At 33.9% G+C, this 14,340-nt stretch overlaps 1 protein-coding gene across 1 annotated transcript; it reads right to left on the minus strand.

Moving 5' to 3' along the window:
* Window positions 1-997: 997 nt before the first annotated feature.
* On the minus strand, window positions 998-12,937 carry LOC132744938 (large ribosomal subunit protein eL14-like). Its single transcript, XM_060733730.1, has 5 exons — window positions 12,800-12,937; window positions 3,775-3,870; window positions 3,183-3,377; window positions 2,652-2,705; window positions 998-1,111 (listed from the first exon to the last, which is right to left on the minus strand). Exons 1-5 carry the CDS (start codon window positions 12,812-12,814, stop codon window positions 1,037-1,039), a joined length of 435 nt encoding a protein of 144 aa, XP_060589713.1. The 5' UTR covers window positions 12,815-12,937; the 3' UTR covers window positions 998-1,036.
* Window positions 12,938-14,340: the final 1,403 nt, after the last annotated feature.

Here is a 14,340-nt window from a genome sequence, read left to right on the forward strand (position 1 = left end):
CATAGGCTTTTGGAGTTATGCTCTGGACAAAAATCAATTTTGAAAAATAACAAAGGGCAATAACTCAAAAATTATGCAGGGTAGAGTTATCATTCTTGTGCACTGCATTCCTCCTCAATGAGGTCTATCCACCTAGGCTATGAAGTTTCAAGTTGATTACTCAAATACTTTTAGAGATATGCTCCGGACAAAAATGTCGGACGGAGACTATTTCTATGATAATAAATGTGAGCTTGATCAGACGAGCTTAAAAATTATGACCAATGTGAAATTTCAGACTGGAGCAATAGCTCCGAAAAAGTCAGCTAAATGTTGGTGTGGTAGGTAGAACTCATTAGTGTATACAAACACTAAATTCATAGGTTAGTGCACATTGATAGTGGCCATTTGCAATTAGATTTCATAAGTAGTTATAAACCAATGCCAACGCCTAACTTACACTGGGAGTCTGTTTCCAGTTTTTATTCTTCACAAAAGCAGGCGTCAAGTGCAGTGTGGCAGCTGTAAAAAGTTGCCCCGTACTTCACTTCAACTGTAGTGTAGTTATATTTTCCTGGTCTTTCGGGATAAATGATGCCAGCACTATAAAATGTTGAGAATTGAGTACCGCTCAAGTCTGTGGTAGGGGGCATGAGGGATGTTGCACTAATTCATTATCCCTCATGTACAGACTCAATCAAACCGAGTCTGCAATTTTCAGGTACTTTTGTTGTGATTAGTGCTTCCGAGGGATCACTGTTTCCAGATTTTTGGACAGAAATATATATTATATAATTCTATAACATGCAAAGTTTCATCTCTATATATAAATATCAGTGAATGCAGGTGCCTTCAGGTGTAACAACAGCAAGAGTAGCAAGATTAGGACAGCCTCAATTCTCTTTGGCAAGTGGATCTAAAAATATGTAAAATTTCAAGAATATCACAAGATCTTAAGTGTGATGTTGGCTATTTAAACTCCATAGCTGTGGGGGCTAATAAATAAGGAGACTCTGTGTCTTGGAGACGAACTTGTTTATTAAGGAAAATGTACAGTTTATTTCTTTTTGCCGCCTGACTTCTTTGCTGCTTTTCTAAGCTTGCCAAACTCGATATTAACCAAACGATTTCTCTGAAATATGAAAATACATAGATGTGAATATTAAATATACAGATTTTCTGAAATATAATTTATCAACAGTATTAACTAATGTTTGATCTTTCAAGCTGCATTCCATAGTCCTATCCATAAACACTCTTAAAGTCATATGGCCGTTTCTAATCCAAAAGAAGCATAACTCACCAATTTAACTCTTAAAAAATTTAGTGTAACAAAAGCTTCAACAACTTAAATTCATAAATATCACAAATCACACTTCAGAATGAGTTTATCAGCACCGTTAACTATGACGGCAGTTCCTATCAAGATACATGGGTTCATCATGCGTGCAATTTGTGATAACAAACAACGGGTTACACTTATGGATGCTCTCAGACATCACTTTAACAATGCTATAAACATAGTAATACAAGAATTGAAGTTGCTTATAAGCCTTCATTATCTGGAACCATCGGACTGCGACTCTAAACTCCTTAAAACGTTAAGTATCTTGAGTCAATAAAGAAATGCACTGCAAGGATAGTTTCTTTTGTTTAGTTTTACAGCAATCTTACACAGTTTCTTAAAGTCATGTGGCGCTGAAAACAGGATAGATGATTTTGCCAAACAAACAGCAACAGCAACGATCAAAACCACCTTACCTACTGGAGCTACAAGATGCAGACTCAAGTAATTCAAACTCATTTAGTCCACTCTTACTATCACGCAGGGATAAACAATGGCTGCAATTTAGATGCTTCAACCCTAAAAGGCAACCCCTCAGCCACAAGGGGGCAGTGTGAAAGGAAAAGTATAAGTTGCTACTGTAATTATGCTTATTCCCACATATAAGTGTCAAGGTTGTAAACTTGAATTGTTTTTCATTCACAAACAAACATTATTCTACTTCTGATGCAAGAAGAGTAATGAATCATACCAACTAATTTTTCTCCTATTTATAAATCTTGAGGATGATCAATTTTATCAAATATATATCAGACAGCACACATCAGAATGCATTTATCAGCACCGTAAACTATGACGGCAGTTCCTATCAAGATACATTGGTTCATCATACATGTGCTCATAAAAGAAAAGAACATACAACCTGGAAGCAACTTTTTTTACTCCAAAATTTGCAACCACTCTTGGAGTCCATCCAGGGCTTTTTTCCCTTCTATAGCAGGGGTCTTTAAGGATTGCTTCCCCAAGAAAAATTCTTTAAAATCATGCCATCCCCCCCCCATATGAATTTGCATCACGGTTTATCTATCCCTTTTTGCAAATATACTGCAAGTTTCCCACCAAAATTTTTAAGGCAAAGAAATGTTAGAAGAGGAATTGATAAGTAGCCAAATTGTTAATTTTGAAGCATTTTTTTTGGGGGCAAATTGTTTTTTTTTAATACAAATCGGACAAGGTTCATTAACAAGACCTGTCAAAAGAAGGGAAAACCCTGCAATACATTCAGTAGTCAACTTTAATTTATTCTAGAATTCAAGCGTGATTTTACTGAAATATCCAAATTTGAGAGCTTTATCAATAAATAATTATATTGAAATATTTTACTCACCGCTTGCTTTGCCTTCATGAGCTTGAATCTGTCAAAGTCTGTGAGTGTTTCCCTCTGAAATATATAACAATTTTCATTATATAAGCTTTGAAATTTAAGAACCACACATGTATTGTTGGGGTGTATCATGAACAGTAAAATTATGGTATATATGTAAACATAATTATAACCTCCATTCTTATCATAAACATTACCTTTTAAAAAAGTGATATGGTTTTTTCTACAAATACTTTTTTCAGGGCCTGCAAAATCTGATTTTGACTTAACTTGTCTTATGACATTTTATGATTTATATACATGTAGTAAATTCTTGAAAATTTCCATTTGTCCAGACTGGCTATGGGGCAAAATTAGTTATTTATTCAGTAAATTTTTGACTTAATCTTATCAGATTAGTTATGAAGAAAATTTTCAAAAATCCAAATTTAAAGGACTTTTTTTCAGTGTAATTAATTTTGTTGAAACAGATCAATCCATTCCAAAAACTATTTTTACAATACACAGATCTATATCTCATGTAATGCTGTGTACCTTTTCTCTTGCAGCAATTTTCTTGGCCCAGGTCGAGTTATTCCACTTTTCTGTGATGTTGTCTTTCTCCCAGTTCTTCTTAATGATCTTCTGTCTGCAAGAAGCTGGCACATTTAATCTGAATGTGGTCAACTGGAGGGCTTTCAAGTTCATTTGTTTTCTGGCGACATTAGAACAGGGTCCTTCTACCAAAACCTGAAAAATGGTAAGAAATACATGATGATGAGATATAAGTAGTATATTTTTTTTATAATTTCAGTAAGTTTGAATATATAGCCTGTTACACAGCATATAAAATATTATTTTTTAAAAGGGTAAGAAATTTCAACTGAGTATTATTTTATACACTGCTGATGAAAAGATAATCATTAAGTCCAATGACGCCAGCAGTTTACCATTCCTGAAAATCTTTTAGCAAAATCTATACAATACAAAATTTTATCACAATCAGCAGTAGATCAGAATCTTTTTTTATTTCAGCATCAAACTTCGCAAGATGAGGGTCCTGTCTCTGTAAGATGTTCATAAATATTCATAAAGATGTTCTTTATGCTAGATAGTTAGTAAGACTTAAATACAAAACTAAACTTACTCTGTTCTGGTCTATGACATCAACAATGACACAAAGCTTTCCTTTGTCGTCTCCATAGCCGATGTAGGCTACACGCCCTGATTCAACGTAGCGTTCCTTAAAAATAATAAAACAAAGCAATTAAAAGCTTAACTGGGATGAAGAAAAACACTACATTATCAAGTTCACTAATGCAGACAAAAATGATCAATTCAACTCGCATTACTTCAGGAGTTGTCTCCTTTCAATGTAACAAAAATAAAAGCACTCTGCTGCACTAAGTCTGAATGAAATCTGACATATTTATCATTATCTAACAAGATTGAAGATTTATTGCAAATAATTTGTTTATACGGGGAAGTCAAAGTCCGGGCTCGCGAAGCGGGCCCGGGCTTTGGCTTGCCCGGCTATAGTCTACACATGTATATTTAAAAGAAAATTCAAATTAAAAAAAAATATATAGAATTCTATACATATCAATGAAATTTTCAGTGTCAGTTCTAGTTAGGCGCCGCCATTTACAATGTAACTCAATGATAAAAGGCGGTGTATTCCGATTACGGAACAAATCTCAACTTTTCGGATTAATAATAATCGTCGACTGTCCAAGTGAAAACGGAAGTGGGTACATATAATACCGAATGACACCTTTAAAACGGAAAAATGAAAGGATTTTTTACCGACTTCCCCGTTCATAGGCTTTGCCTAATTTCATATTATCATATTTAATATGATATTATGTACAATAAAGATACAACAATAATAAAAATATTCATTAATTCAGAGTAATAGCAATTCCGTCGTGTAATCTTTACAAAACCTTGCGGTCTTCAGGGGGTTCGTTTGACCCTTATAATGACTCTTTGACCCTTCAAATTTCCAGAAGGCCTGATTTGACCCTCGGGATTTTAACTGGAGGGTCAAATTTTGTTAAAATCATGGGGATTTGGCCTTGTAGTCAGTTAACCATAGTCAAAATGACCCTCAGGATTTCATGGCTAGTGCACTAACAAAGTTCTATGCTCCTGCGTTTATGAATAAATTATGCAAATGAGCCACGTTGAGCCGCCATGTTGAAGTTTCGGTAAGCGTGTTGGAAATTGCTACCTGTTCGTTTTGAAAGCTCGTCCTAACTTACAGTTTCCTTGAATGTAGGAAAACTTGGTTTTGTTTGATTGCATACTGAATGATAGGTATTACAAAATAAATATAATGAAAATCAATCAATCAATAATTGTATACGAGCGTTATAAAGTCAATTTAATTCGTCAAAATAATAAGATTCCGTTGCAGGGTATCGGTAAAAGACTGCTTTTTTTCCCGTTTTTGAAATTTATTTGAACACGGAGACAATTTTTCTCAAACAGGTTTATGAATATACTTTACGTTGCAACAGAGTTTACCGTGTGTCCATTCCTTATTTCAATTGTCTAAGAAGTTAAATCTGTTTGTTTACATGAAAATGTGTACCGTCATTTTGACCGACTGGAATTAAAACTACTATGACGGTGATAATACCGGATATGTAATGAAAATTACGCCGTGTAGTGCAAAGTTTTGGACATTGCAATTAAAATTAACGCTTACGTTGATTCAAACTGTTCCTTGTCAGCAAAATTGAAACCGAAAGTAGTGGTTAACCTAGTTCTGGCTTCCATAACTTTATATGTCGCTTTTATTTTGACGTTGCGACAGTAAAGTTATGGGTCAATCCTATTTGCAAAGGCTACCAGAATTTGACAGTTTGTGCGCCGGACATAAAAGCCTACTAAAATCACCCTTTTTAATCAAATTTGGGTCAAATAAAAATATCATTTGATAAACAAATCAATTTTGAACCAATTCATGTTTTGTTTTTAAATGTAACTTCAATGACATTGTGTACCCAACTATTTTTAGAGAAATATGTAGAGGATGTTTACCAATATGGAGTCTGCTTTCAAATGAGATCTCGCGGGACTTCATGTTTTGGAAATTCTAACATCTATTTTTAGTAACGGACCATACACTATTTTTAGTAAGTGTATGATTTTATATAAAAACAAACAAATAATTAGCAACCCCAACTGATAAGCCTACAGCTTAAGAAATTAGCGTAAAAATCGATAGTGTGTTCATAAAATTGATTGTAAAACAATAAATTTTAATATTGACCATTATAAAAGTTATATGAAATAAATCAGTGATAAATTGTCTTCAAAATGATATAAAATTCATTATTCATGCATAATATGCATTTTAATCATTATCAGTTAATCTTAATATACAGGTGTATTTTCGGCCGATTTTACAAAAACCCGATTGTGGACACGCGCTTGTCACATGTATGCCGCATGACCTTATTTGCGGGTCATTTGTTGCTAATTAATATTCATGATTTTTTGCAACCAATCAGAAATATGTTTACATTTCACCGCGGAATTTTTCGTCATTTAAATATGTTTACAACAAGAAAGTTATGACGCCCGATACTCGCCGACGATTTGCTTGAAAACTATCGGTAAGTGAAGAAAAACGAATAGTGTTCTAGAAAATAAATTGAATTATCTTTAAAATGATTCATAAATCATAAAAATTATGTTGCCATTAAAGCACCCGCATCTACGATTAAATACAGCGAGTTGTGGAAATTCAACAGTCCATCAGAGTCCGCCATTTTGAATTCACCGACGCGGTGAAATCCGATTATTTCCATTACTGATTTATCACGTATAAACGAGTAACAATATAAAATTATGGTAGATAAAGTCTTGGTTTATAATAAAATATATCAATATATAATTATTTTTTTAAATATTAGCGCATTTGTCTTTAAAATTGAGATATATGTTTCGGCGGGCACCTGCTCAGTTTCGGCCAATTTTCAAATTCTAAATTTTTTTGTTTCTTTTTACCGATGCTTCAGGTTTCAATGAGATATCGTATATTTAACAAGGAAATCATTTTTTATTAAATATTAAATTATTTTTTTACGGTTTTATAATTAATTAAAGCAGAAATTTATTTCTAATGAGCAATTTACATGGTGAATGCAGGGTCGACCTGCTGCCAGTGACAGTTTTACCTGAAAAAAATCTGTTAACCTCTACGCATATATATATAGGATAAATAATATTTTTAAACAATGTATATAAACTTATTTTGCCAGCATTTCTTTTTAATTCATGTATGATTTATTATAATTACTAACTTTATACTTTATTTTTTTCCAGGTGCATGACCGACCTGACAAAAAACAAGAGGGCCATGATGGCCCTAGATCGCTCACCTGAATTATCAAACTCATCCAAACAATTACCTAGACAAGCATTCTGACCAAGTCTCATGACAGGTGAGTCAAAAATGTGACCACTACAGTGTTAACAAGGATTATCCATATTTGAGCAGTGCGACCTAGTTTTTTACCCAGGTGACACATATTCAAACTTGACCTATAAATCATCAAAACAAACTTTCAGACCAATTTCCAGGATACTTGGATCAAAACAGTAACAACTAGAGTGTTAACAAGATTTTTCTATTTTTAGCTCCGGTGACCTAGTTTCACATGCGATTTCGAACTAATCCAAGCAATTACCTAGACAAGCATCCTGACCAAGTTTGATGATAATCGAGTCGTAAATGTGACCACTAGAATGTTAACAAGGTTTTTCCATATTTGGGCGGTGTGACCTAGTTTTTCATCCAAGATGACCCATGTTTGATCTTGACTTAGAAATCATCAAAAAAAACTTTCAGACCAATTAACAGAATATTTGGATCACAACAGTAGCCACTAGAGTGTTAACAAGATTTTTCTATTTTTAGCTCATGTGACCTAGTTTTTCATCCGAGATGTCCCATGTTCGATTTATTCCAAGCAATGACCTATTCAAGTTTCCTGACCAAGTTTGATGACAATTGAGTCAAAATTGTGACCACTAGAGTGTTAACAAGGTTTTTCTATTTTTAGCTCCTGTGACCTAGTTATTATCCGAGATGACCCATGTTCGAACTCATCCGAGCTATCACCTAGACAAGCATCTTGATCAAGTTTGATGATGATTGATGCAAAAATGTGACCGCTAAAGTGTTAACAAGGTTTTTCTATTTATAGCTCCGGTGACCTAGTTTTTCATCCGAGATGACCCATATTCGAACTCATCTGAGCTATTATCTAAACAAGCATCCTGACAAAGTTTGATGATGATTGGGTCAAAAATGTGACCACTAGAGTGTTCACAAGGTTTTTCTATTTTTAGCTCCTGTGACCTAGTTTTTCATCAGAGATGACCCATGTTCGAACTCATCCAAGCAATTGACTAGACAAGCATTCTGACCAAGTTTGATGATGATTGGTTCAAAAATGTGACCACTAGAGTGTTCACAAGGTTTTTCTATTTATAGCTCCTGTGACCTACTTTTTCATCCGAGATGACCCATGTTCGAACTCATCCGAGCTATCACCTAGACAAACATCCTGACCAAGTTTGATGATGATTGGGTCAAAAATGTGACCTCTAGAGTGTTCACAAGGTTTTTCTATTTTTAGCTCTTGTGACCTAGTTTTTCATCCGAGATGACCCATGTTCGAACTCATCCGAGCTTTCAACTAGATAAGCATCCTGACCAAGTTTGATGATGATTGAGGCAAAAATGCGACCGCTAGAGTGTTCACAAGAAATTGTGGACGGCCGGACGGACGACGGACGACGGACGACGGACATTCACCGATCCTAAAAGCTCACCCTGAGCAAGCTCAGGTGAGCTAAAAATATCATGAAATAATATTGATGATGACAATATTTGACAACACTTGGATCATTTGGACAAATATAAGATGACAAACCAATGCTGTTAATGAATAAATCTTGTCATATAGTAGTATACATTACCAAACACAACAAGAACTGTCCCAAAATTATTAATGGGGATGCTGAGATGTCTGCTTTATATTCATTGAAATCCCAAATCAGCTATGTTAAGAAATGGAGTCGACTAATTTCAAAGATAATGGTTAAAGATGAAACTCCTTTAAAAAACATCTGGAAAAGGGGAGAAGCAGATCCTTCAATAGCATTTAAAAAGTATATGATACCAACTGGCATTTATCTGCAAAATATATGATAACAGTATACATTACCAATCATTGCAAGAACTGCCCCAAAATTGTAATGTGGAAGTATGTTTAATTGCCGAGATGTATGCTTATTCATTGAAATCCGATGAAATGAAGTCAACTAATTTCAAAGAAAATGGTAAAAGATGAAGAAGACTCCTTTTAAAACAAATCTGGAAAATGGGAGAAGCAGATCCTTATAAATAACATTAATTAATTTAAACAATTATGTCCTACTGACTGGCATTTATCGGCAAAATAAATCATATTGATATTATAGAGCTCTTGACAAAGACAACTGATATCCAGGTGCATCAATTTATGTTAGCAATGAAAAACATTCTTAATTTTGATCTCAATTAATAGCAAATCAAATCAATTTCATTTCTTTTGGTCTAGTGAGGAATTTCGGGCTGTTTGACTTATGTTCAATTTAGAATATACTGCTATAATTCGAGACTGCGGGAGTTCTGGAAGAAGAGAGTTATTTACTAACTGCAAAAGAAGTGAATAATTATTTTTTGAGAAGAGAAAAAAAAAGATAAAAGCATGACATTGCAGATGCTGTAGAGCAATTTGATATTCATTCATGTTGGATTTCATTATACAGTGCTGCTGTAGTTTCTTGTTACTTTATATATGTCGATAAATGAAAAATGAATAAATTTTTTTCAAAAAATTTATCGATACCTTGCCCACTGTATTAGACTAAGTAATTGCTCTTCTACATTTAATGGTCTGTAAAATAACACAGTTATATTCAGTAACACCTAATCTACCTATATTCCAAATTTCATCAAAATATCTCAACTAATAAAAAAGTTATGGTATTTTAAATGTGAAATTTGTCATAAACGAAGTCATTTCGGTTCCGTCAACGCGCAAGCATTTCTTATTGACTGTATATAGTAAAAATTCTTAAAAAATGCGCAAATTTCAACATTATTAAATGCCATAACTTTTTTATTTTTAAAGATATTTAGAAAAGGAAAACTGTTCTGAAATGCTTATAATGAGCACTATAAGATGAAATAAATTGTTTATAAATACAATAAAATAAAACAAGATTGCATTTGAGAAAAATGCTATGCCACCGCATGGTTCAAATTTCATAGCTGTACACCAAAGGACAAGAAAGTAGGTCACATCATCAAAATCTAGGTCACCTGATATCAAAGTTCAATTTTACAACTAAAATTGTGCACATGGTCAAAATGTCATTGCTGTACATCAAAGGACAAGAAAGTAGGTCACTGTCCCCTTGGGCAAGGTATAATTTTGACCCAAGGGTTTAATTCAAAACAATTTTGATACAGGTCCACCAAACAACATTTCAAGTCAAATATCTAAGCTATAGCTTTCTCCCATTCAGAAAACATTTGTTTTATTTTCTGTTTTTACTATGTGTACATAATGAGAATCACTGCCCCCGGGCAGGGCCAATTTTGACACCAGGGGAAAATTTTGAACAACTTTGGTAGACGACCTATAAATGATATTATATATCAAACATCAAAGCTCTATGCCTTGTACCTTCAGACAAAAATATTTTTTTTTTTTCACTATATGTACATAATGAAAATCAATGACCCCCGGGGCGGAACCAATTTTGACCCCAGGGCTATAATTTGAACAATCTTGCCAGAGGTTCACTTCACAATGTTTCATGCAAAATATCTTAACTCTAGCCTTTGTAAATTTAGAGAAGATGATTTTTTAAGTTTGTACTATATACATATAAGGAAAACTATGGCCACCAGGGGGCGGGGCTAATTTTGACACAAGAGGCAAAACTTTGAATAACTTTTGTAGAGTACCTTCAGATGATATAATTTAACAAATATTAAAGCTCTAAGCCTTGCACCTTCAGACAATAAGATTTATTTATTTTTACTATATGTATATATTGAAATCAATGACCCAAGGGCGGGGGCAATTTTGACCCCAGGGCTATAATTTGAACAATCTTGCTAGAGGTTTACTACACAATGTTTCATGCAAAATATCTAACCTCTAGCATTTGTCAATTGCTAGACGAATTTTTTTTTGAAAGTTTTTACTATAATTTTTTACTATATACATATAAGGAAAACCAATGACCCCGGGGCGGGGCCAATTTTGACCCCAGGGCTATAATTTGAACAATCTGGGTAGAGGTCTACCAGACAATGCCTTATGCAAAATATATAAGCTCTAGGCCTTTTGGGTCTTTACAAGAAGGTGTTTTAAGTTTTTTATTATATGTACATATAGTGAAAATCAATGACCCCGGGGCGGGGGCGATTTTGACCCAAGGGCTATAATTTGAACAATCATGGTAAGGGTCTACCAGAAGATGCCTTATGCAAAATATCTAAGCTCTAGGCCTTTTGGGTTTTTACAAGAAGGTATTTTAAAGTTTTTACTATATGTACATAATAAAAATCAATGACTCCCGGGGCAGGGCCAATTTTGACCCCAGTGCTATAAATTGAACAGTCTTGGTAGAGGTCTACCAGACAATGCCTTATGCAAAATATCTAAGCTCTAGGCCTTTTGGGTCTTTACAAGAAGATTTTTTAAATTTATTCTTATAATTCCTTTTGGTTGCCATGGCAACCAGATTTCTGCATGGAATGAAATTCTTTGAACAACTTTGGAAGCCCTTCACCCAAGGAACAATCCTGCCAAGTTTGGTTGAAATTGGACTAGTGGTTTTTCACAAGAAGATTTTTTAAGTTCACTATATAATCTATATAACACACACACAAACACACACACAAACACACACACACACACACAGGTGAATCGCTATATGCCACCGCATCGCAGATGCTGCGGTGGCATAAAAATTGGTGTGGGGTTGCTAAAATAATTCATGAATCATCACTCAAAACAATATAAATCCAACATGTTTTTGGTACAATGTCTGTTATTGAATAAATACACCGTTATTCATAATTGCAAAGCCATGTTTTCAATTAAAAATAGCATTTGGGTCACGTGTCACCAAATGTCATGAACCTAAATTCTCGCTGGTCACGTGATAATTAGGGCAGCAATGGCGGCGAGTTTTATGAAATGTGAACCCGCTGATAAACTTTGAGGCAATATTTCATTAATCTAACATTTTGTGTTCAAAAATATAGACTGAAGGGTCCCAAATATATCTAACTACCTGTATTAAAATAGTTTTTGTCCAGATCACGCAAATTTATTGAATTACAGCATGACATAAAAATGTCACGGGTCTGGTTGACTTTCGATACGGGGTTGGCTTCAGCGAACAGGTCTAGCAAAACTATAAAACCTGTTTGCTGAAGTATCTTTAGCTATGGTTAACCATGGTTGTTCTAGAATTTAATCGAATAAAATGGGTGGGATTTAACCACCGCGCATGCCCTGTGCGAACGTATTGTTTACATCCGGTCGTAGCATAGGGTAAGAGTGCAAACTTTGTTAGTGTAGTGAACACCCTGGGTCTTGCTTTTTCAAGTTATCATATATTTGCAGCTTAGTAATTGGAATGACAGTTCTACTACCTTTAGAAGAAACAATGTCCCCCACATTTGATACCTATACTATCTTGAAATTTGCAACACATTTTAACTTAAAAAAAAAAGTCTAACGACAGAAAATGCAAATTATGAAATAATCGACAAAAATATGTGATATATCATAATTATCGATCCTGTATGTTCGATAATTTCACATTCCAATAAAAATGCATGGTGATATGTTGATGAAAGTAGTCACTGCAGCACCAAGTTTCACCTTTTAATTTCAATTCGTCACGAGATTTCGCGATCTTCGTGAAGCCGTCTCGCAAATATACTCAAACAAAGTCTTTAATTCGTGATAAAAGCTACTAACATTAACATGTTAAAATCGATGTAGTAAATTTTACTTATGAAGAATGTCTTTTCGTCTCATTTAGTTCAACAAAGCCAGAAACACATGTAAATTTACCTTGCCTTGGACCATCGTGTGGCTGATAACCGGAAAAGGAAGTTGCAAAGGCTTGATGGGAAATATTTTTCATTATAATTTTTTTATCATTATTTATATTTTCTTTGGAATATGTATTTATGAAGGCTCTTTATGAAAGCCTTTTATTCAATCTACTTTTAAAATATATGCAGATAATATTTTTATTGAATTTTTACATAGAGGAAAATGGACAGTCCATTGTTCTATTTCGCGGAAAGTATCTAAGTTGTACACCACTATTTGTCGTTGATCATCACTAAATATTTTGCCAGGTACACTTATATGGTTACAAAATATTTAATGATGACTGATTTATGATGACACATTTGTCAAGGATAACAGTAAGTGCATATAAAATATGGTCTGCCATGGTAACCCTAGTTTTATTGTTTTTCACTTGAAAACTGTTTAGTGTAAATTCGAAGTCAGAACAATTGTTATATATTTATCAATATCTAGAGGTCCATTAAGTAAATTTTATGAAGAAAATTACACAAAATCAAACACACACAAATGTAATATTATAACAAGTTATCATTATAAAAACCCCAAAATCTTAGTTTATTCTTAACCGCTTTTGTAGAGCGCATATATATATATATATATATAGGGTCTTTTATAGTAATAATTTTTGCTGTGAACCTCTGTCACATAAATTTCGAAAAAAATCAACACACAGTGTATTCAAGGCTTTTATGTTAAATTGCATTATATAGATTAATTGAATATTTTCACAAAAATTGTACCGTGAGCAGGTGATTTTCCCACCTACGCCAGTTCCTGGTCACGTGATCTATGGGATAAAATTTTTTTCTACAGGGAACTTTGTATAACAGGACCGGATCCAGAAATTTCTGGCTGGGGGCATTTGTTTGAAAGTCCAAACTCAACCCCTTTAAGGAGGGTCTGGGGGTCCACACCCTGGAAAAAAAATGAAATATTCATGTTAAACGGCTTCGGTGGCTTCTAGTGCATTTTAGGTGCACATTTTGAAATGGAAGTGTCTACATAAATAATGTTTCACAAAGTTTCAGACTTTTTTTTAAAATTTGTGTTGACATTGCATTTTATTTTTGCAAAAGTCGAAAATCAACTTTACTTATTTCTAGGGAAAAACTATCTAAAAAATATTTCTAGACAGGTAGATGCTTTTAAATGGCTCTGTTATAGAAAGGAAAAGCCCTTATAATGTATAACATAAACACTAAAAAAGCGATGCTTTAGAAATGCTTTTTGATTAAAATTTTACGTCACTTACACTTCAGTACTTATCCAGATAAAGAGTTAAAACTAACTGAATATATATACAAAATATACATAAAAAAAAATTAAAGAAAGAAAAAAAATAAGGTATATTAGTTTTATTAAGGCACATATGATCGAGCCGTGTCACGACAAAACCAACATAATGTGTTTGCGACCAGCATGGATCCAGACCAGCCTGCGCATCCGTGCAGTCTGATCAGGATCCATGCTGTTCGCTATCAGTTTCTGTATAGAGTTTGTAAGCGAACAGCATG

This window comes from Ruditapes philippinarum, unplaced genomic scaffold (assembly GCF_026571515.1).
Source record: "Ruditapes philippinarum isolate M1 unplaced genomic scaffold, ASM2657151v2 ctg1296_1_1_1_1, whole genome shotgun sequence".
NCBI classification, from domain to species: domain Eukaryota; kingdom Metazoa; phylum Mollusca; class Bivalvia; order Venerida; family Veneridae; genus Ruditapes; species Ruditapes philippinarum.